General features: G+C 36.5%; 1 protein-coding gene and 1 non-coding gene across 3 annotated transcripts in view; one reads left to right on the top strand and one right to left on the bottom strand.

Annotated features, from left to right (window-relative positions):
* Positions 1-965: 965 nt before the first annotated feature.
* LRCH1 (leucine rich repeats and calponin homology domain containing 1) overlaps positions 966-25,218 on the bottom strand; it is a 238,904-nt gene continuing 214,651 nt past the window's right edge. Inside the window, exons 18-20 of one of the 2 annotated variants that reach the window (XM_049778891.1) lie at positions 20,636-20,773; positions 17,537-17,614; positions 966-1,976 (exon numbers count right to left, since the gene is read on the bottom strand). In XM_049778891.1, coding sequence (XP_049634848.1) covers positions 1,866-1,976; positions 17,537-17,614; positions 20,636-20,773 — 327 coding nt within the window. In that variant the 3' untranslated portion in view covers positions 966-1,865. Of the gene's footprint in view, positions 1,977-10,386; positions 12,297-17,536; positions 17,615-20,635; positions 20,774-25,218 lie in introns of those variants that run through there. The other variant, XM_049778890.1, reaches the window with a different exon arrangement.
* Positions 6,134-6,239, top strand: LOC126017072 (U6 spliceosomal RNA). Its single transcript, XR_007498748.1, has one exon. It is a non-coding gene; the product is annotated as a U6 spliceosomal RNA (small nuclear RNA).

Below are 25,218 nucleotides of genomic sequence, written 5' to 3'. Positions count from 1 at the left end.
CTTTGTTCAAAAAAATGCTTTCCTTATTTACATCATAATGCTATTTGACAAAACAGGTATTTGTGCAGCACAAGAAAAATATTAAAATCTATTTTAAGTTAGGTTAAAGTGCACAGTACATTCAAAAGGAAATAACTGCTAGCTGCCAATCCAAACAAGCATTTTCAGTGGATCTTGCCCAGAGCAGAAGGCCCTCTGCGTTCTATCAATCCTGCTGGTTATCTTTTCTTTAATCTCTGCAATTGCCTTACAAGTTGAGGCCCGGTTCTGCTTAAGGCTTTTTGCAGAGGTGCAGAGGCAGACAGCATTCACAAGACTTTGGGGTTTTGGTAGCTGTGAGGGGAATGTACATGCATGGAACTTTTTGAAAGCAGTGGATTATGTGCTATTTTGTGAAGCCTTAGGTAAATCTTTCAGATCAGCATGGGTCCCTTTCATTTGCTGGCTCTTATTTTATTTGAACTTGTTCCCTCCCAATACCTCTCGGTCTGCAAACATCACATACTTAACCTTGCTTTTAGCTTCCCTAGGTTGGGTTGCTTGCTGCTGCCCTGCCAATTGTTTACTCACCTTTATGCTTTCACATGAGACCATGAATCTTGCAGTATTTTTATAGATTTCTATGAAAGCTACTAAGTTACACTAACGGGAGCAAGTTCATGTCTCAAATCACTTTCTCTTTCAAAACTTGTATTTGCATTAATGCTGATTTCCTGATCCAGGTCCTAAATACTTTAAGGAATTCTTCAACTGAGTTAACTTTCTGGTTTAGCAATAAACTTCTTATCATCTTCATTTTCATACACCATTTCCATATTATCTGCCTTTGGTCCTTTACTTTCTTAACCCAAGTTACGTGCAAAAGTATACTTCAAGGTACACAATGCTATAACACTAATTCCTCCTGTGTGTTAAAATGTGGGTGTTTTATGCATAGCAAAATAAGTATGAATTCAAAAAAATAATTGTTCACATTTTCTTTTCAAGTTTAATATATCTTTTTTCCATCATAGCTATTTACAAATAACTTTGGGGTACTCTCTTCATTTTAATCAGTTCACTAAACAGGGGTCAACAGGGCTGCTGGAATGTAGGGAACTGTATGGAATGCAGATATATAAATAAGACCAATGTTCTATAAAACAAAGTGTAAATAATTCCTCCACAGAAAAAGTTCTTATCACAGAAGCACCTGTTTAAAAAATTTTTTTCTGAGTCATACATGTCAGAAAACATGATTACTGAGATCTACATGATTAAAGAGAATAGGAAAATAACTCAATATTTATAATATTAAAATAAAGTGTTTAACCACAAAAAAGCAGTAATAAAATAGGTTCCTAATTTACAATTTGCATCCAAAGGATGAATAACAACTCACTAATAAATAATATTTATATAAATATTTTTATGTTGAAAATAGTTTTTTTAAAAGGCAATGGTCTCAAGAAATTTCTTGAAAATTTTGGTGGTCAAAAACCTGATTGAGTGTCCCCTCCCCTCCAACTAAATACATAAATTTGGTTTCAATAAAACAAATGCATCTTGCAGCAAAAACGGTTGTGCTTGGTGTTTTGGTAATGGCAGTGGGTGAGTGTGGAAGGGATGAGAAAGCTGTTAGAAGGCATTGATGTGTTGTTCAGTCCTTTGTCACCATCTTCTTCACTGTTTTCAAGAACTGTCATGTCCTAAGGTCAGAGGTAAGCTTTGAAGATAGAAAAATTTTTCCTTTTGTCCTCCCTTCAATGCAGTTAGAGTTGGGGAACGAGTCAGAGGGTGGAGGGGAACAGATGCTGAGAGCATAGTTCAGGATCTCAGGATTTCAGATGGGGGAAGGTTGTGAGTGTCCCAAAGGAGACTTGTTTTCATGTGAACAGCGCCTTCGTAATAGATACGTCTAGTAATGCTTGAACTGTAATGCCCACTTTGACCAGGCCTTTTTCTTCAAGGATATGATGGGGTAGACATAATTTTTCCTAAAAGGAAAAAGAAAATATTTGTTTTTATATGGTAGGACAATAATTGTAAGTCTTGCTAGCCCACTCTGTAGGCAGTGAGGTTGAGCTACAAAGGAAGCCTAAACTATATGAACACCTCAGCATGTATGAGTTCCAGACCTTGTTTTCAACTGACTGCAAAGAGTTTTTCTACATTAGCAGAGAAGACCATGATCTTTTCACAAACCATAGTTGTTCCAGAAAGGTTTCCAATAATCCTAGAGTCTATTTAGTTAGAGCTAAATATTTATCATTAACTCTATTTCATACAATCTATTGGAAACCATATACCAAAAACATATTGGCTTATGTTCTTCCTGTTGTTCAGATTTTAGGCCATACCTGATGCTCCTCAGGAGCAACTCATGGTGAATTGCTGACAAGTCATTTCTGGGGCCAGGGATTGAACCAGGACCTCCACATAAAGCATGCACACTAAACCCATCTCAGTTCCTCTTTTTGTTTTTTATTCTATAAAAGCTTACATTTTTCACAAGAAAAAACTGCCATTCTCACACATACTAAATGCTATGATACTTTTACACAGATGACATACTATTCTACTAACCATTAGCCTTGATTTGTTTCTGAGAATATCTAGCCTGAAAGTATGCTGGTAGATGGGTAACTCATGTTTATAGTTTACAAAACAGCCTTATAAATTAGTTATTTTTAAGCTAAGACCCTTAATAGCTTCTATTTTAAGATTATTAAATAAGACCACAAAAGACACATATGTCCTGCTACTTTCTCACAACTTAGTTTTGCCTTTGGGAAATCTCTAATACATTCTGGTCAAGGAAAACAATCTATGTGAGTCACCTGTTATTTGTAGAAATTTGCTAGTTCAACAGTTTACAAAATAATGCCATGACATGATTTTCCACATTTGTTATTTTGTTCTGATCTATTACCAGTCAACTGAACTGTCTTCCTGAGTATATCTCATTGTGAAAAGACCCTTGAGTAAACATTCCCTTTATTTATAATTGCATGGTTCCCAACCTAAAGTTGACTGTTTCTAAGGAAAGTCTGAATGACTGCATCATATACAGTTAGGACTGAATGACTGCATCTTATACAGTTAGGAGAATGTTTAGCCTGATGTCAATTATAGACTATGACTCTTAATAAGACTCTTGCTTAAGGAACTTTCTTAAGATATTCCAATTGCTTCAGCACAAGTCTTTATAAACTGCTAGATGGGGTGTTCTACTGATAAATATACTCAAAAGACAATGTCATGATATTTTCAATAACTGGACTTACAGTGCCTCAAAAATACCAACAAAGCAATGGTGCAGCACATAGGGCATTTGCCTTGTATGCAACTAACCCTGGTGCAATTGCAGCAACCTATATGGTCCTTTGAGCACCACCAAGAGTTGATTTATAAGTGCAAAGTGAGGAGTAAGTCTTGAATGTCACCAGATGTGGCTCCAAAACAAACAACCTCCCCCACCCTCACTTTACCTACTCTCCTTAACAATTAACCATCCAAATCCCTACCTGTATTCCTAACTTGTGGTGAATTCAGAGTACCTCAGAAAGGCCAAGGGAAATAGCCTGTTTCAAAATCAAATAGCTGGGTTCTTGAAAGCTCACTGTAGACATTATTTTGTATGTTGCATAGGCACTAAAGTGATTTATCCTGTCATCAATGGCATATTAGGCAAACACGAAAATTTGAGCTTGTTTGCCAAATTAGTAGCCAAATGTCCATTTGAAAATATGGGAGGTTCTGTCTGGGCTGGGCAGTGAGTGGGTCATGATGGACATGTCACAACCACCAGTGTCCATCCTTTCCTGACACTCTCTTTCACGGGGTGTGAAGTCATTTCAAAGGGGGGAAACTATAGTGCTAGATCAATGTCAGACTTGGTAGAAAATTTTATGTGATTCATAATTATAATTACATTCCAGTTATATGGCAGTACTTGGAGAAATGCATATTTTTACCTTATACCATTTGCTAAAATAAACTCAAAGTTAATTAATAAAAATATCCTTCTTTATATAATTCATATTTAATGTTTTCTCTGATAAATTAAGGAGTCTATTCCCTGCAATGGCTCTTAAATTACAAAGAAAAAGATAAAAGCAATGAATTGTCTAAACACTTAAAGCTTCCATGTGATAAAAATTAAAATACAACTGCCAAACTGTGCTTGGATCAAGTTAATAAGTAGTTTATGTGACATATAATGCTAACAAACCACTGAGGAAAATTGAGATCAACAAAAAACTGAATAGGGAACAAAATAGACATTTTGAAAGAAGGCATTTCTCCCAATACACACTGAGCAAGACACTTTGCTTCACAACTTTTGTTTACTTATGTTTAGACTCAAAGTTGCCATCTCTGTGGATAACACATGGTTTAAAGGTTAAAGGTTAACGAGGTGTCCTAACCAAAGGCCTGCCTCCATTACTGATGAATTCAGCTCCATTGATCAGAGATGAATTTAGAGGTCTGAGCTAAAGGTCCAAACTTTCTAGTTGTCAGATTGAGAAGGGCTGAGGTTTCCAGAGAAACAGGATGGAAAAGTAGGGAGAACTCAGTCTCTGTTAACAGAACTTCACAGACCAAATTAGTGTCTGGTCATCTCTTTGGTAAGCCTTTAACTTTTCCAATTAGAATTTCCCAACTCTTGGGTTGTTGTTGTTTTTTAATATTTTAAGCTTTTTTTATTTTTTTTAACTAGGTTGAAGATTCTTCTACCCTTATAGCTGGCATAGATGACTGTAAAAGATCTTGCATTTTCTTGGCATCTGTTTTCCCCATCCCAGACTCCTTGAAGAAACCCAATATACCCTTGGATTACTTATCAAAAATTGAGTTAAAAGTATGTAACAAGGGCCAGAGCGGTGGTGCAAGCAGTAAGATTGCCTTGCGCATGCTAACCAACCTAGGATAGACCATGGTTCAATTCCCCATGTTCCATAAGGTCCCCCAAGCCAGGAGCGATTTCTGAGCGCATAGCCAGGAGTAACCCCTGAGCAGCACCAGGTGTGGTCCAAAAAGAAAAAAAAAATAGTACCTAAGAAGAATAGAGCCTTAGAGATAGTACAAGGGATTAAAGTTTAATAACACAGGTTAACAGAGGTTCAATGCTTGGCATTGCATATAGTCCCATGAGCATTGCTAGGAGAAACCCTAAGTACTACTGGATAAACCCTTCCTTAAAAAAAACAATTAAGACGACTAGTAAAATCATGGAAACCTTACAAAAACTAATCATTCTAGCTACTGTCCTGGAAAACTGGATTGAAGCCTCCAAGTGAATGATGAGTTGAGGTTGGCAGGGTGAGTGATAGAGCCTACCAGAAATGAGATAGGATGGCAATGATGACTGGAGAGTGCTTCATACTAGCATTGCCACTGCATAGTCCATAGAGGAAGATCCCTACAGTGAGCTACAAGTTGGCAGAACAAAGAAACCACTATAGACTTGTAGCCTCTTGAAAAATGACACAGAAAGACCCCTTCACCTAATAATTAAAACTTAGAGCAGGGACAGCTATAACTGTAACTTGACTTTATATGTATTTAAATCTCACTGTCTTACTAGCTGTGGCTTTCATTAAAAATGTAGCAGTGGCTGCCCTTTGTACCAGGGAGCCTTTTGTTTGTTTTTAGCTAGATTTCCTTAAAAAATATGTAACAGACCACTAAGTGGTTTCTCCAGAAAAATAATGTCTATAAAACCTTCTAAAGAACTTAATTAAGCTTTGTACTGCAGCTCCAGGTATGAAATCAAATAGTTTCACCTTGTTAAATTACCCATTCCTCTTGTGAACCACAGCAAACAGGCTGAGAAAATCTGGTAATCCCAAAAGACCAAATGCTCACTTTAAAGGTCAAGGACTTCCTAAATGCCTGCTGCCAATGAATTGACTTTTCAGTGACTGCTTCTTTACTATAAGCCAACAAGAGGGGTATACTATATCTATTTTATAGGTAAGGAAACAAGAAAAAAATAAACCAGCTCTACTATATTTTAGTAACTTTTAATGTCACTCAACTGTTTAAGAACTAGAATTGGAATCTAAACATGGGTCCCATCACTGGGCTTGGCTCTATCCAGAACATGAAGTTGTATTTCAAAAATTCCCTGATCAACAGGTGATGGGTTGTGCTAGCTTCGGCAGCACATATACTAAAATTGGAATGATACAGAGAAGATAAGCATGGCCCCTGCACATGGATGACATGCAATTCGTAAAGCATTCCATATTAAAACAAAACAAAACAAAAAAAACAAAAAACAAAAAACAGGTTGAGTCTGTGTCCATGAGAACAGAGACAGATTGTAAGATCCTTGGAGTACTGTAAAGGACAACCCTGCAAGCTCCACATCAAGTAGAGATCAGAGAATTTTCCCAACTTGATGGAAGGTATTAGCAATACTGCTCAGCATCCCCTGCTTTTCTCTAAAGCAAGACATATACATTTTCCCCAGAGAAGAATATGTCCAAGTCCATTGCTGACACAGCCCAGTTTCTTTCTATACTACTGCCTTATGTTCCTGCACACATACCCACTTTCAGACATGCTGCTAAATGGAAAAGCCCAGTCATTATAGTCAGTGGTATTTCATCATGGTTAGCCTATTTCTCAATGCAAAATCATGATACTCAGCAGAGTGAGCTTTGATAATGTTTCCATTATTTTCACCAAGAGAGCTTCAAACTCTAGCTCTATCAAAGAGCACTAGGAGACTTGCTTCCTTCCCATGTGAGACACAGATCTTGCATACAAATTGAGGGGATGGACTGTCACTTTGTAGTCAATTTTCTGCTTTCTTAAGCAGACCATCTTTCTATGCATTTTTAGACTCTTCATTCTCCTCAAACTCAACCTACTTCACTCACCTTTCTCACACATATCCCTTCTTCTGTTTATTCCTGCACATCTTTCAGATCCCCTTGTGCACCATGGTTTGAGGAAGCCATACACATCAACTCCCTAACACAGTCAGCTCCCTTTCCATACAATTCATAAAACCCTGAACCCAAGAAGCCAAAGGCACTTATACACCACTCCTATTTGTCCACTAGTTAATAGGTCGATGTCCAAATAATATGGCCTGGAGGCTAATCTTACCCATAACCTATTCTTGTCAAATGTTTTACTGGTAGAGCAGAAGAGACAGCATAGGGGTTATGACACGTGCCTCACATGCAGCTGACTCTGGTTGCTCTTCAAGGCTGCATGGTCCCCTGAACTCTTCTAAGTGTGGCTCCAGGGATCCCTGAGTACTCCCAAGGCAGTCTGGATAATCCCTAGTTTCCCTGAGCATTTGTATTGGAACTATTAGCCCCTTTGGCTATGTATTGTTGGGGAGGAGCCCCCCCACCCCCGGCTCAGGAGCACCTTCTTAGCCCTAGAAATACATAAAATCATTTTAATTGCTACGCTCATTCATTTAGAAATCATCCTTAGTTCTTCCAATAGCAGCAGTAAAGCTGAGTCATTATATCAGAGATTATCTGGCCCATGGAGTCAAAAGTCATTAACTCTGCCTTCCCCCAAATATTTTCTTTTTTTTTTTTTTTTTTTTTTTTTTTTTGGTTTTTCGGGCCACACCCGTTAGATGCTCAGGGGTCACTCCTGGCTATACGCTCAGAAATTGCCCCTGGCTTGGGGGGACCATATGGGACGCCGGGGGATCGAACCGTGGTCCTTTCCTTGGCTAGCGCTTGCAAGGCAGACACCTTACCTCTAGCGCCACCTCGCCGGCCCCTCCCCCAAATATTTTCAACCCCTTCTCTAAACTGTGAACTTCTCTTAAATTTTTGCATCACAACCAGGGCTCAAAGTTTACTCTTAGCTGACAGAGCTTTGGGAAATATTAAACTTGTGCCTGCCATGTGTAAGGCAAGAGCACTACATACTGTGCTGTCTTTCTGGGTCATTGACTAACTAACCTGAGGACAGCATTTTGAATCAGGTCATCAAAGTGCAAATGATGGGCTCTACATGTGCAGACTCAAAATCTAAACAATGAATGAGTGAACACTAGCTCAATGGGATCATCATGAAAAGACAAGAAACTGAATGGACACCAGAGTCTTAAAGAAAAAGATGTACACATTCTATATACCTATTTTTTTATGGGCAACTTTACAATTCTAAAGTTTAAATTGTGTTTTGGGGAGTTATCTGAGCCAACCTCAGGTATCATACATAGGAAGCATATGCTCTGTAACTGAGTTATAACCTGGCCTAAAATCTGCTTTTAAAACAATCATTTTATAGAATTTTTTCACCTAATCCAAAACTATTTTCAGATCGCTGAAATTTTAATTGTCCCAGTAGGTAAAATATCCTTTGATCTATAACTTTTTGTGTTTATAACAGAGAGATAATTCAAGTCACCAAGGACTACATTCATACTGTTACTCACCAACAACGACATTAGGAGATGGAAGAGACTTTCTGAAAGTACTCTAATGACATTTCTTTTTTTTTTCTTTTTGGGTCACACCCTCTGATACTCAGGGGTTACTCTTGGCTATGCACTCAGAAATTGCTCCTGGCTTGGGGGACAATATGGGACTCTAGGGGATCGAACCGCAGTCCTAGGTTAGCACATGAAGGCAAACACCTTACCGCTTGCACCACTGCTCTGACCCTCTAATAACATTTCTACTTAGTCTAACTTTTGAGTTCTGTATGTTAGTGCAGGTAGGGGGCAGCTTTTAATTTTCTTTTAGGTGGTGCCTGCAAGCAGTTCCCAGAAGCCTTGGGGTGTCACACCAGAAATTCCAAGCCAGTAGTTCAAAATAAGAACCTTAGGACTGTTATACTATTCAAATCCTTTCTATGCCCTTTATGCCAGGGGTCAACCAGACACGCCCTCAACAGTACTAGGCCCTCCAGGGCTGCACTTGGTGATGCTTAGTGTACTATGTGGTGCTGGAGATTGAACCTGGGTCAGATGTATATTAAGTATGTACCCCAACCACTGTACTATTTCCTGGCTTCATTCTTACTTTTTTTTTTTTGGTTTTTGGTTTTGGGGTCACACCCAACAGCGCTCAGGGGTTACTCCTGGCTCTATTCTCAGAAATCGCTCCTGGCAGGCTCAGGGGACGATATGGGATGCCGGGATTTGAACCACCGACATTCTGCATGCTAGTCATACACCTTACCTCCATGCTATCTCTCCGGCCCTCCATTTCTTACTTTTTAAAAACTTTGAGGGGGCGCAATTAGCTTTGCTCAGGACTTACTAATGTCTCTGCACTCAGGGATCACTTCTGGTGGGGCTTGTGAAACCAAATATAGTGCCAAGAATAGAACCTGCATCTACTGCATGGAAGGCAAGCACCTTACCTGCTGTACTATTTCTCAGAATTCCTTCCCTTTATTAAATGAAGACATTTTGCTTATTTATTTTGTTTCCCCTTGAGTTACACCTGGAAATGCTCAGGGCTTACTCTTTGGCAAGTGCCTTGTCTGCTGTACTCTCTCTCCAACCCTCCTCCACTTCTTAGGTGAGTCACATTTGAGTTACAAATTGTTCTCAAAAAGATAAAGAAACAATCAAATTGTTATATATTCTGAAAATTCTGACACTGAGTGGTGAGGATTGGAGGAGTTAGGAAACAATTCTATTTCAGGCACTGGAAGAAGAACTGACAAATAGTATTACTTATCGAAAGGTAGATAATCAGTATGAATGTGCAAATCACACAGCAGAGCCCCTACACTGTTGTGTAGCCATGTACACTGTTGTGTAGCCATGTATCTCCACTCATTCTGGCATGAAGCAGTCAATTGTATGTAATCCCATGGGAAAGACTACAGAGGGGTTACTCTTCTGAAGAGAAATTAACAGCTTGACAAGGGCAAGGCACTCAAATGTGCAAGTTCATTTAAAGTTTTGCCTTAAGGGCCAATTTAATTGTATTTGTCTGGTTATTACACTACTTGAGGAAGAAATCTCAGAAATAACCCCCAGGAGGAGCAGCATCAGACTACAGATATGTGAATGACATGAGAAATGAAAATGAGCACAAAGAATAGTATGGATGTCAGAAATATAAAATATAAATTGATCTAGAAACTTCTATAAAGCTAACACTGAAAATGCAATTTGGCCTCAGAAGGTTGTTCTATTACAATTTTCTTTCAGGTGTCCACACAACAAAGGACATCTCTCTTCATTTCTCATAGGAAGAAAAAAATAAAGACCAGGAATCATATCAAGGGATGATATGGTCTATCAATGCACTGCAGAGCTGGAGGGAATTTGCAAAGAGCTTCTCTGGGTATGTACTCATACATCAGACAATGGGTTTATAAAAATTTAGAATAATAACCCACAAAGTATTTATTAAATAATTAAGCTCAGGGTGCTTTTTAGTCATTGCACAACAGGGATTTTATTGTCCTTACATATTAGAATACAGATAGTACCAAAAGGCAATTCATCATCTGTAAATTATTTACATACAACTGAGGTTAATTACGTAACTTCCATATACCCTGCATTTCACCCATCAATACAAAATCAGGAAGAAAACTCTTCATTAACTCAGGATATTATTGTGTAATGAATGTTTATTATTTAAAAAAACCTGATTTGATTTATAAATAAAGAATCTGTATAAGTATATTCTTCTACTATGTGGCTTTTCCACATTCTTTAGTTCCATAGATTCATGGAAGTGTTCATAAAAATAAAAGCATATTCTTAGTTGCAATTTGTGAAGGCTGTCTGCATCTGTATTTCAATAAGCTAGAAATTCATTTTAAGAAAGTTAACACTATCATCTCTCTAATGTGAAAGCAATACTTGGAAACCAGATGTAAACCAAAGCTTAGGTAAGATTGTTACAGCCCTGAGCAGGGCCTTTACATGGAATAATGATAAGGCAGAACCGGAAAAACTTGGTTTAGGTAAGACTCCATATTTTTTAAATAGTACAAAATAATCACATTGCTCCAAAGCAGATAAAATCAATATATAATAGTTAACCCTCTTTAAAAATAAAGCATTTTGCAGTTAATGTCTCTAAAAAAAACCTAAATAATAATTTCATTTAATCAGAGAAATTTTAGTCTTCGGAAATGGGAACAAACATTATTGGCTCCTGCTATAGAATTCCAAACTTCAGGAACAAAATGGTCCCATGACTTATTGATTTATAGACACATATATCAAGTCTATTAAGTGTTTGGCCTTAAATAATAATGCAATGTAACAAAAATGCAGAACAATATGATACATTATTTAAATAGAAATCTTCTGGAAAATGCCTCTCTAAGTGTGCTCAAACGCCCAACAAAGCAGAAGCAAAAATATATGAAAATGTCTGTGCAAGCAAAACCTCCAGGTGGCGCACTGACGGCAAGGGACCCTTCCTTCATCAGAGTTCCTTCTGCACAGCCTTGTCACATGCAGAAGGGGGCAGAGGGGTTCTGAATGTAAGTGGGTGGCAATTCATGCTGGGTGCTCTTACAGCTCGCATTACAAAAAAATGGGGAAGAATCCCGCTGAGAGGGCAGCAAAGCAGTCATTTTCCAGATGACATTTTTCAACTCGGACAGAAATCCGGATTTTTATAGACCAAATTGGACACACACACCCCCCACAAAAAAAGCAACATTTTTCTGATTCTTCTGTAAAGTAGTCCCTCTACAATCCAATTGTCCAGTCCTAGACTTGATTCAATAACAACCCAAAGAATATATTTTCATATGCTAGATCCCCTCTGCTCCTGTTTCAGAACCTCCTCCTTCTACTCTACTCAGAGTAGCAAAGTTCATCAGGAGAGAGAAGAGGAATGCATAGCACTGCTGTCAGCACTATGCAGGTGGGGAAGCATTAAATATGAATACTTCTCTACCTCAGGATTGGGTGTGTGTGTGTGTCGGGGGAAGAGTTTGAAAGCTATTATTTAACTAGGAAACTGGATTCTATAAAGTTTGTGCTTGTGGGAAACCTGATTGTAAACATTCAGCTACAAAACTTGAGAGATTACTAAAGAGATAACAGGGATGGAAACCAGCAAGGCAAAGGAGGGGGCCTCTGCAAGGGATCAGGGTGACAGAGCAGAGAGTTGGATGCACATGCAGGCTTATGCAGATAGAACATTCCAGCGATACGTGATATAGATCAGCACTATAAAGAGAATGTGGACAAGACAGAAGTTTATAAGGTCCCTGGAGCGAAGGGCAGAAGTTGGTTGTGGGGGTTTCTCCCCAAGTGCCAGCAGAGTGTCAACAGTCTTTCGAATGTGATGAAAATCCATGTGCAGGATGTCATACGGAGAGCAGAGGTCAGCCTATTCCGAGGGCAGCCATTAGAACAGAAAGAGAGTGCATACGATTAAAAATACACAGAAGAACAGCTGCAAAGACGCACACATTTTGGTTACTAGCAAATGGCAATTCAAGTTATGTCCTTACATGTGTCCAAAATATACTGGATTTCATATTCTTGTAATTACACATAAAAGTCTAGAGAAGCCACCTGAGATACAGTTAGAATAGAAATATTTCCTCAAAAAAAAAAAAAGAAAATATTTCCTCATGTTTGGATATTTTTAAAATTTCTTCAGGGGAGATACACAGCTCTATGTTTTGTCTACTTGACAGTTGCCATGTAAGGAAAAATAAAGTCCTACTTTATTAACTAAAATGTAAAAACAAGATGTTTATTCCTCTGAATTGGTTCTACAACTATCACAAAGAAGTTTTCTGATGCTCTGATATCCTGAGCTCGAAGTGACTACAACTAATAAAGCCAAGTGATATTAACTGATGACAACAGTATGAAAGAGAGGTGACTATGACTCCAGAGTAAACAAGTATTGAAAAAACTTGTGATTTATTTCATAAATGAAGCTTTACGAAGCTTCATCTTTAAAGCTAGGAAAAGCATTTAAATATATATAATAAATATTACTGCATACCCTGCCTATAAAAGTGGGATTTCCATTTCAAAAGCAAACCGTTCAAGCTCCAATGCATATTTCAAACACTATGCTATCCAGATACAAATCCTAAAAAACTCTGAAAGATAATCCTGGTAGAGATTTTATTTTTCTTGTTTCCTCTATAAAACTTGGTGCCTTCATATAAGTAGGAATACTATCATATGAAGTGAGATAAATGGATTAAAAATGTCCCAATCTCAAGTTATGAAGGTAGTCTTAACAAAAGGCTTTTTCAATATTAAAAATAATGCTGTTTCTGAAGTGGGCAATACTGCCCCCCTAGAGGGCATAGGGCTGAAGAGAGGTAGATGTCTCAAGTATAATGGTTATGGGAGGCATTGTATATTTGCTTAAAAGAGCTAGATTTCAAGGGTATCCCAGAATAATTTTTAATATTCTGAAAAGAAGGGCACTAGGCCAAATAGATTTAGCAACCTCAGCTCTGCTTACTCAGATTGTAAGTCTTCCATCAGTAGATTCAAAAACTTCAAGCTACCACAGTTATTTCCCAAGCATTAAAATAGCTTCCTTGGTTAGGGATATAAAGGGTGGAGTAGAAAGTAGGCATATACAAGGTCTTGAATTTGATTCCAAGTATGGTATGACCCCTTGAGCACTGTATCACAGAGCATTGAACCATATACAGGCCTCAACTCTTGGCCAAGTTTAACTGGGGAATGACTGCAGAGATTCTATACAGTCCTACTACCAGTAGAAATGGGACTAGGTACATTTCTCTAAAAATGCAGACATACACGCACATACTCCTTTAACATAGACACATTTCACTGTGAGAACAATGTAGGCTAAGGATTAAAAGGTGATGGAAGGCATCTAAGAAAAGAAGTTATCTATTGCAATAATACGTTTCTACTTGGGGCCAGAGTGGTGATACAAGCCATAAGGCATTTGCCTTGCCTGTGCTAGCCTAGGACAGACTGCAGTTCGATCCCCTGGCATCCCATATGGTCAAGCCAGGCACGATTTCTGAGCACATAGCCATGAGTAACCCCTAAGCATCAATGGATGTGGCCCCCAACTTTTTCTACTATAGAATAAAAAGATTAATATTTTACTAAAAATAATTTTCTATTATACTCAACAGTAAAATCCAAGCAGAACAACATAAGACAGGAGGTAACTACAACTTGAAATGCTATTTTCACAAAAGTGGACTTTCCATCTCAAAAGCAAATCATTGTAGTTCTAAAGCACATTTCAATAAATCTCCCATTTCTATATGCCATGGAGAATATACCATATTCTTCATGGCATAAACTTTCTGCAAGTAAGCTGGGTTGCTTCCACTCTCTGCAATCTAAATGTAGCCAATTGAAAGGATCCATATTTATAAGGAAAGCCACACCAGAACAAATGTACTAAAATCACACAATGCAACCTTTCATGAACCTTCACCAACCCTGAGGAAGATGACAAGACATGGGTCTCTTCTTAAGCAACTATAATAAACTCTAAAAATTAGGACAATTTGAGATTTCTTCCATCTCACAATACAAAGAGTATTTTGTATATAATTTAACTCAATCATTGCATATTATGTATATAAGCCTGATAAAAAAGGCCAATAATTACTTTGACTTGTCATTTTCAAACTGAGATTTATAAAAGGCAACAAATTAAGGCTTTTATGCATAATTGTGACTTTTTATTTGTGACTTTACTGGATGATTTATACTTATTAGATATTTATCAAATAAAATACAGATTTCAAGATTTGTGTCTTATGTTTCTGAACATATAAGAAAGTAAAAGAATTAAAGAATAATTAATAGTTTCTTATTGTTATTTTATTACTCAACTATAAATTTGATGAAAATAAAAAAGAAATGTTACATATATTCTTATATTTAGATTAAAATTATTTTAAAACATATAGTGAAAGTAAATTTCTGTAAGTAGACTTGCGATGTATGATTTTATTTAATTGTAAATCAACTATAGTGTGCCATATATACATACATTCAAAACATCTATCCTCTAAGTAATGAAAGAAGTTGAACTGCTAACAGTGAGGTCATTTTAACCTGATTAAGTAGTGAATACTAGATGAAGGCATTTTCTTATTTCCAATAAAACACAAATAAGCTCTGTGATAAGAAAACATTTTACTTGAGTGAACAGAAATATAAGTTTCTAATTATTCATTTCCAAATTTTTCACTAGGATATTCTTTCTTGCCTTCCTTGAACAAATCTTGTTAAAGATGTACAAAATCTTAACAAGTCAACACTTTTTGGGGGGAGACGGAGTATCCAGCTGTCCTCACAGTTACTCCTGGCTCTGCCCTCAGGAGTCACTCCTGGCAGGCTCAGGCAATTATATGGGAATCCAGATACTGAACTTGGGTTGGCCACATGCAAGGCAAACACACTACATGTTATACTATCTCTCCAGCCCCTAAGCAACACTTTTATTAGAAGCAATGAACTCGTGGTATATTAAGACACTACTAAAATGCTGTTGGATTATCCATCAATATGACATGTACAAAATATATACACACAGATGGATCTATACATATGCATACAGATACATTAACACATATACCCAGTCTAAAGTTGAAAAAACACCTCAAATCTTAAATAAGATTTCAAAAATAACAAATAGAGTGATATATTTTTCTTAGCATTAAAATGTCAGTGCACTAATCACTGTGTTACAGTACCACCTAAGTGTTTTATATCTTATTCAGCATCGTGAAGGAGAGAGACACAAAACAAAAAGTCATTTACTCTTCTAATTAAATCTTCTCAGAACTATGAGCAACCTATAGTGCTTGGGGCATAATTAAGAAATTATGGCAATTTTCTGTGCATTCTAATGGTAATTTAATTTCCTTTTTCTCAACTTTAAAAGGAAGCAATAATTACCAATCTTTCCTTATAGTGAGTGATAAAACATATTTCTATTTCATTTTGTATCACAAGCCAAGAAAACATTGATGAGTTTAAAAATATCACAGGGGATTAGGCCAAAATTCATCAATGTTTTCTAGCATAGACATGAATAAATTACCACCTGAAACTTGGTGTGATGGCTTTAATTCATGCATGAGAAATCTCATTAGTCCATGGCAGAATCAAATAATTAAAAAAGGATCCTGGTGTCTAAGAAATTTCATAAATATTTGAAGTCAAGAATATATATGCAATATTAAAATGTACATGTATAAAATTGAAACAGATTGACATGGTTGAAAGACATTTAAATTTATCACAGACATTTAATTTATTATGTAAAGATCATATTCTTAAAAGTGAATTTATAAACTTCCTTATATTGATACAGCTCTCATTTAAAGGAACTTTAATCATATTTTACTTGTTCTTGAATAAGAAAATGAATCCCTATCACCAATTTTTATCTTCAAATATTATCTATATAAAAACAATTGGGAGGGATTAAAGGAGTTAGAAATTGAAGGAAGGGAGAAAAAAGGGAAGAAAGGAAGAAGGGAGGGAGGAAGAAAAAGGAAGAAGGGAGGGAGGGTAGGGCATGAGGGAGGGGAGGTAGATAAAGGAAGCAAGTAAGGAGAAAAAGTCTTATAAGTCTAACAATTATCAGTGAGTAATATCACATTGAAATGTAATTCTTTCACATATTCATAAGCAAAATCTGGTACTAATAGTTTGTAGTACTTTATCCCTAGTACACTAGAACTTAGAAAAGATAAATATAACTTCTATTTATTCCTGTTAATCACAATGATGAATGGTAACTTCTCGACTTTCCTTCCAAATTCTGAAGGATTTGGCTTTTGTATCTTTAAAAAATAATTTTATGTTACAATAATAATTTTAAATTAGCCAAATTAGCCACCTAGCTGAGGATGAGGCTGAGGCTCAGTTTAGGAAAAACTAAAAAGCAGCAAACTATAAATTCAGGTGCAGTGGTAGTAATTAATGATGACAATCACAATAATTGTAATCTTCAATGCTGGTTTTTTTAAATCCACATGCCCAGAACCATAGAGAATGAAAATAAAGGGAGGAGAGGCTGCAGCAGTACAAGAGGGAAGCTTAGTCTTACATGCAGTAGACCTAGATTCTATTCCCAGCATCCCTGTCATCCCCTGCTGGAGTACTGCCAGGATTAATTACAGAGCTAGAAATAATCCCTGAGCATTTCTGGCCAAAATAAAAAAAAAAAGTAGAGGAAGGTAAACTTATAGTCAACTACAGTTTTGTTTTTCAGAGCCTTGGATAAGGAAAACCATAAACTTCCATTTCTGTCTTGTGGAACCCAACAGAAGGCTCCTGAGACCTCAATAATTTCCACTTGTATTATGATAATTCAATTACTTTTTTTTAGTTTAGAATTCTGCATTAATTCAATACTTTAGAAAAATTATATCACTCCTTTTCTCAAGAATTGAACAAAGTAGTTAAAATCACTACAATGGAGCAATTAAAACTGAAATTTGCTATAAGTATTCAACATTTTTCTTCAAAAAAGATTGACTAAAAACACTGAGCAAAGCCATTTATTTATTCACTGAATTCAAACATGCACATTAAATAAATGTTTTACTAAAACATGGTTGTTAAAGCTAAGTCCTACATTACCTCTGGGACTCCTAATTTTCGGCATGCTTCCAAAAAGTTTTCCACATTTCTTCTGCATTTTGCCATGCTAAGTTTGGGCTATAAATAAAAAACATGCAGAAATAATGAATTATTAAAAGAGAAATTTTAACAGTTAAACTTTAAACTGTCTAAATGACAACAACAATATTTATTAGGAAAAACGAAGACAAAATATTATTGAGAAATATTCACATAGATGTAAATCTGATATAGATTTGTACTCTATTCTTGGATACATTGTATTTGTACATGTGAGCAAATACACATAGATATAAACATAAGTATATATAGATAAGTACAGATATAAAACTATCTTCATTATATAAATGTATACATATATACATATATATATGTTTGTATATATAAATACACAAAATACGTATTGTCAAGGCCGGAGAGATAGCATGGAGGTAAGGCGTTTGCCTTGCATGCAGAAGGACAGTGGTTTGAATCTCGGCATCTCATATGGTTCCCCAGCCTGCCAGGAGCGATTTCTGAGCATAGAGCCAGGAGTAACCCCTGAGTGCTGCTGGGTGTGACCCTCCAATAAAAAAACAAAAAAGAAATACATATTGTCTATAAGTATAAAATTTTCTATATGTGTGTTCATGTATACACATAATTTTATGTTCATATATTATGTACTGCAAATTGTCATATATCATATAATTTTTATGGTTCATAAATCTATGTAACCTGCATTAGTTTTATCTAAAACACACCATAAAAAATCGCATTTGTTGTTTTTTGGGCCACACCCAGTGATGCTCAGGGTTTACTCCTGATTCAGGAAGCACTCATGACAGCACTGTGGGGAGGGACCAAATATATTACCAGGGATATAACCCAGGTCAGCCAAAAGGCAAGTACCTTACTTGTAATATCTTTCCAGCCCCTAAACATCTTTTCCCATCAGCAAATGTATTTCCAAAAGAATAAAGTTCAACAGACTAATTAATCTTCTTCCCACCGAAGCAATGGGTTAATTAGAAAGATTGACACTACAACAAATAGCAGGGATATACATAACAAAGAGAATTTATAACAAACAAAATAGAGAATCTATAAATGTGCTGATCCTGACTAGATAACCTTGAAGGTATGAAATAAATAACAGGTACAACTGGTTTCAATTTTTCACATGGCAAATCTTAGAGACTTTATTTGCTGTTCTTTAATATCCCACTATCATGTCCCTTAAAGGGGAAGCAGAAGCATCAATGATGTGGGCAATCTACATATATGAACCCTATAGAGATGGACCTTACATTATGGACAGCAAGTGAGAGTGAAGTAACACCTCATTCATCAAATAGGTACCTACACCAATTACTTAATTGTTTACTTTTTGAAAAATATTTTCTTGTTTCCCCTACCCAGTGCCTCCTCCTAAAAGGAAAAAAAGCAAGCTTCTACTTTTGTGGAAGAATGCAGTCCTGGTGCTATTCAAATACTATCTCCTTTTTCTAAAGACCAGTTTGAAGAATTTTTGCTGATAAGAAAAGTTAGTAGAAAGACCTGTATTTCTAAAAAAGAAAACTATAATTATACTGTAGCTAAATTATACTATACTATTAAAATAAATATTTGTGATTAATTTTAATGATTGGGGAACTATTTTGGCTTTAATAAATTTAAAAAATTCTACATGTTAAACAAGAAGCCCATTTCAAAATGAACTATAATGTGAAAAAAATATGTTAGCGGCAAAGAATCCGAATGTAAACAATCATAATCTTTGGGCACTAGAAAAGATTGTTTGATATTCTTTAGCATTTCTGTTTTCTCCTTTATTTTCATTCAGGCATTATTCTCATTAGTTTTTAAAAATTATGAGCCTATCAAGGAGGCAGGCTGGGGCAGGGGGTGAGAGGGAAACTGATGACATTGGTGGAGGTCTAAGATAGATGTTGGAACATTGTGTGCCTGAAACTGAACTACGGGTAACATTTTAAATCACAGTGCCTTAATAAAATCTATGTGAAAAAAGTAATAAACCAAGAGATCTGGAGGAATGTATTAATAGAATCTAGAAATGTGTGTAGATTTATGACTCAGGATGTTATCTTATAGCTCATAAATGAAGATAGGATTTTCAAATTTGAAATTGAGTCACCTTAGTTACTTTCTTAGTGAAAAACTACTAATGAGAATTTAACACAGAGCTCAGACAACTTTAAAGGAATATGAGACTTATTGTACATAGGGTGAGTTATAGGATAAGGATTGGGAAGAACCATTTATAGTATAGCCCAAAGCCAGTTGGCTAGAAGTGGACCTGAATTTGAATTCAACTCTATATTTTTATTTCCTAAACTAGTCTCTGCCTCTACTAAGAACAAATAGTCTTCATAGGAATTCTTTCTTCTATAACCATCTAAACCCTGAAATTTATCTGAATCCCAACCCTCATCTGAATGAATATAAAACTGATTTTGGAACACTTCTAAATGGTAGTAACATGGTTTGAGATATATAAGAAGATCCCATTATAGACTTTAATTCGTTTCCAGAAACATTTGGGCACATTTAGAATTTTTCAAGCATTAATGGAGTTATATTTATCTTTACTTTTATAATATTTATATGTATATCCTATGTACTATGATGAGAGTGAGTGATCAAATAATTTTTGAATTGATGACTTGATAACCAACAACATTACAGAGAACCAATATCTATCTGAAGATATCCTAATTATTAACTGATTAATAAAAAAAGATAGATTCCATTTAGAAGAAAAACTACCATTCTCTCCCTCTGAACCCTTCCCTTATAAAAATAAATATTTATAGTCCTGCTTGATTAAAAGCTTATACCCAACCAATACTTTGCTTGAAATTTGAAATAATTTTTATCATCATTTACATTTTAAATTTAGATACTCGTCTTTCTTAAAGCGAAGATATTGCTTCAATTCTATATGTTCCTCTTCTGTTCTGATTGTTTGGGATCCCATAAAAAAGTATCAATTGAGCCCTACTGGTTCTATTGGCACCTTTATACAGCAAAACTGTACCCACATTATGGAAAATATTTTGTGTAAAAGTGTGCCTCTCTTTATGCAGAATGACTTACAACTGCTGGTGATGGGACATGAATGCTTGCGACAGATCGTGGGCGGATATGGTTGACGAGGTGACAGAGGACGACCCCATCCATGAGCGCAGCCCCCAGGTCTTCATGCAGGCTGACCTTGAGTCTCATCTCAATGTTCTATGAAGGAACAAGAAGAAAGTCAGGTGCTATCAAACAACCAAAGCTCAAGTACAGTTACGGGTGCTGAAGAACAGAGACATTTGTGCTGTAATAGGAGAGAAACACAAGAACACCTGGAAAACACCACATCCATTTTCGCAAAGAGGATATAAATAATTCAAAATAATTCAGTAGTAAAATAGACTGAGTTGTGTCTAAATCTTTAACTAGTTGAATGAAATGAACATTAGAAAATGGAACCAAATCTGAATGTTTCAGACAGATGACAAGAGACACCAGAGGGATTAAGAGATGTTTTTCCCTAGGGTTGTTTCTATTGAAAAATAATTTTTTATCTTTTTTTCCAAATATAAACTTGAAAAAATATATAAACTTGAATTCTGAGATAATTATATACACATTACAATTACAGTTACAGGAAATTATTAGAGATCTCACATTCCATCTTTAACATTGTCCACCAGTCGTGTCAACTTGCCAAAGTTTACTACAGTATCACAACCAGACACGGATGGTCCAGAGCACCTCCAGTTTCACAAGGCATTGGAGTCTGCATATTACTCAATAATAGGCTCCCCCACTTCATTTCACATCCCAAGAACTGCCTTGGTCCTGTTCTATTTCTCCTACCCTCCCAGAGTATCCATGATAAATGTTGACGGTTTGTGCTCTCTCACTGGGGCCATATACTTTCATTTATATTCAGTTTGTTCTCTTTCTCTGTTGTCCAAAATTAGTTAAGATCTATTGTTTTTACCTAACATGAAAAATACCTTTATTTTGAAAAATACATGGGAGCTCTCATTTTCACTCAAAGAGAGAATGTGAATTTCTCTAGGATGGAGCAAGTAAGAATATTAGGTCGAGATACAGGCAAATACCTAAGATAGAGAACATCCCCTTCTCAATTTTACAAAGTTGTTTTTTTTTATAGTAGGGACTATTCTAAACTATGCCCACTATGGATGGAAGATGATGGGGTGCTATCTCTGTAGCATCACTATTTTTTTTTTGGTTTTTGGGCCACACCCGGCGTTGCTCAGGGGTTACTGCTGGCTGTCTGCTCAGAAATAGCTCCTGGCAGGCACGGGGGACCATATGGGACACCGGGATTCGAACCAACCACCTTTGGTCCTGGATCAGCTGCTTGCAAGGCAAACGCCACTGTGCTATCTCTCCGGGCCCTGTAGCATCACTCTTATCCCAAGAAAGAGCCTTGGGTTCTTTTTTTTTTTTTAATAAAATTAATTCTTTAATTGAATCATCATGAGATATTCAGTTACAAAGTTGTTCATGATTGAGTCTCACTCAGCTATCCTTCCTTCATCAGTGCACATACATTTTCTGCCACTATATATGGTCTTTCCTTCTGCCTTCCGCCCTGCCTGCCTTTACAGCTGAAGGTCTTTTTCTCTGTCTCTCCCTCTCTATCTCCCTTTTCTATTTTCCCTTTTAGACACTGTAGTTTGCAATACTGTTACTGAAGGGATATCATGCATATCACTTTACTTCCTGCACTGAGTTGTCCAGAGTGACATTTCCAACTATTATTGTCATAGTGGTCCCTTCTTTACTCTAGTTGCACTTCCCCCTATTTTTGGCAAGCTTCTTACTATGGGCTGATTCTCTTAGTTCTTGTCTCTATTCTCTTTGGGTATTACTACCATATTATCTTTTTTTTTTATTAATCCTACAAATGAGTATGATCATTCTATGTCTAGCCTTCTTCTAGCTCATTTTTGTTCAGCATATTACTTTTCATATCCATTCATATGTAAGGAAATTTATTGACTTTTTTTTCCATAACAGCTGTATAGTTTTCCATTCTGTAAATGTACCACAGTTTCTTTATTCACTTATCTGTTCTTGGGAATTTGTTTTTTTTCTCAGATTCTGTAAATTGTTGTGAATAATGCTATGGTGAATATGGAGTGTAGATGACTTTTCTGTTTTGTGTTTTGAATTTCCTAGGGAATATTCCCAGGAGTGTGGTATTGTTGGGTCATATGAGAGTTTATTTCTACTTTTTGAGGAATGCCAATGTTGTTCAAAATTAACATGCAAAAACCCATGGCTTTTCTATATACAAATAATAAAATAGAAGAAAGCAGATTTAAAAAATCCCAATTACAGCTGTCTTACAAAATCAAGTAGCTTTGAGTCAACTTTAACTAAAAGAGGTGAAAGATCCATACAAAGAAACCTAAAAAAAACAGTTTCAGGAAATAAAAGGAACACAAGGAAATGGAAACATATTCCCTCTTGGATTGGGGTGATTAACATAAATAAAATGACAATACTTCCAAAAGCATTGTACAAATTTAATGAAATCCCTATAAGAATACACATGACATTTTTCAAAGAAATAGAGTCAAACACTCCAGAAATTCATGTGGAACAATAAACCTCCATGAATAGCTAAAGCAATTCTTGGGGGAAAAAAAAGAAGATAGGAGGCAACACTTCCAAACTTCAAATTTTACTATAAAGTGGTAGTAATTAAATAGCGTGGTAACTGAATAAAGACAGACCCTCAAATCAATGGAATTAGACTAAAATATCCTGAGACAGACCTTCAGGCATATAAGCAACTAATATTGATAAGAAGGCAAGAGATACTAAGTGGAGCAAGGAAAACTTCTTCAACAGAAAAAAATAGTCAACTACATGCAAAAAATATATGAACTTAGAACCAGAGCAGTAGCACAGCAGTAGGGTGTTTGCCTTGCACACGACTGATGTAGGGTAGACTGCGGTTTGATGCCCTGGAGTCCCATATGGTCGCCCAAGGCAGGAGTGAATTCTGAGCACATAGCCAGGAGTAACCCCTGAGTGTCACTAGGTGTGCCCCCCCAAAATAAAATATATATATATGAACTTAGATATCTCTTTAATGCTGTATGCAAAAATAAAAAAAGTGAATTAAAATTCTTGATATCAGATTTGAAATCATAAGGTATATAAAGGAAAATGTAGGCAGAACTAACTCTCCATGACATTGAAGCTAAAGGCATCTTCAAGGATGAAACATCACTAACCAAGCAAGTGCAAGCAAAGATAAACAAAAGTGACTACATTACACTAAGATGTTTCTGTACCTCAAAGGAAATGTTGATAAGAATACAGATTGCCACTGAACAGGAAAAACTATTCACCCAATATCAATATCTGGTCAATATCTAAGATATATAAGGCACTGGTAGAGCTTAACACGAAAAAATACTATTTAATTCCATCAAAAAAAAAATGGAAGAAGAAATGAAGAGAAACTTCCCCCAAAAAGAAATACATTTGAACAAAAGGCACATGAAAAAAAATGTTCCTTGGGGCGGGAGCAATGCACAGTGGGTAGAGTGTTTGTTTGCTTTGCACTCAGCCAACTCAAGTTCGATCCCCAACTATGGTCCCTCAAGCCTGCTACAAGTGATTTCTGAGCACAGAGCCAGGAGAAAACCCTCAGCACTGCTGCCAGCCCAACAACAACAGAAGAAGAAATTGATTTGCCTGAAAAAATGCTCCACATCATTAAACTTCAGGGAGATGAGAATTTAAAAAAAAAAAAAAAAAGAAAATATCAGACCATTGTGGGCGACCGTGCACCCCACATGTTCAATGGAACTCTGGATGAATTTTCCACCGCCTGCCTGATAGCCACAAAGTTTGCATAGCCCCGAGCCAACAGGAAACTCTGCAAATAAATTTAGCTCAGCACACAGAATCTGGCTTAACCAGATTCCTTAACCTTTCCATGGAATCTGTTTTTGTGCCTGCTCTCAAGCATGTTGTTATAGATATGTTTTTGTAAAGTTTAAATTGTGATCCTTATTGCTTGCAGAAAAGAAAGATCTAAATGGAAAATAGGCTAAACAAAAAATTGTATTTGCGTAAATATCAATTAGCTATTTGTTTAAGAATTTGCTTCCCCTCCCTTCATCCTGCCAGGTTCCTCCTTATCCTTCCCGCCATCAAAATGTGTATGTGCAGTATGCGCACTAAACCAAAAAAGGAATTTATGCTCCCATTGGTTAAAATTGTTGTACTTGTACAAATCTGATTGATTTATGTTTCAATCCTATGTTACTACTCCTCCCACTGGAGCAGGGCATAAAAACCCTGCTCTCCCCTTAATAAAGTCTCTCGACAGGCACACGTCACCCTGAGCCCTTTACTAACTTCTACAGCTTAATTTTTTTTAGGTGTTCACAAAAGAGCTTAACACTCGCGAATTATTTGTAGTTGCCTTCTGCCTTCTGTCCTGGTTGAGAGAAAGCTGCTGGCCGGAATTCTCTCCCAGTAAAGGGCAGGAGCAGAGGCAATTGCAGACCATGGAGACTAGCATAAATCAAAAAAGGACGCAGGGCTGGAGCAAAAGCGCAGCAGAAGGGCATTTGTTTGGCTGACCCAGGATGGACCTGGGTTCCTTCCCCTGAGTCCCATATGGT

This window comes from Suncus etruscus, chromosome 8, assembly GCF_024139225.1.
Source record: "Suncus etruscus isolate mSunEtr1 chromosome 8, mSunEtr1.pri.cur, whole genome shotgun sequence".
Lineage (NCBI taxonomy): Eukaryota > Metazoa > Chordata > Mammalia > Eulipotyphla > Soricidae > Suncus > Suncus etruscus.
The sequence above is the reverse complement of the archived record's forward strand: the minus strand, read 5'-3'. Positions and strand labels throughout refer to the sequence as shown.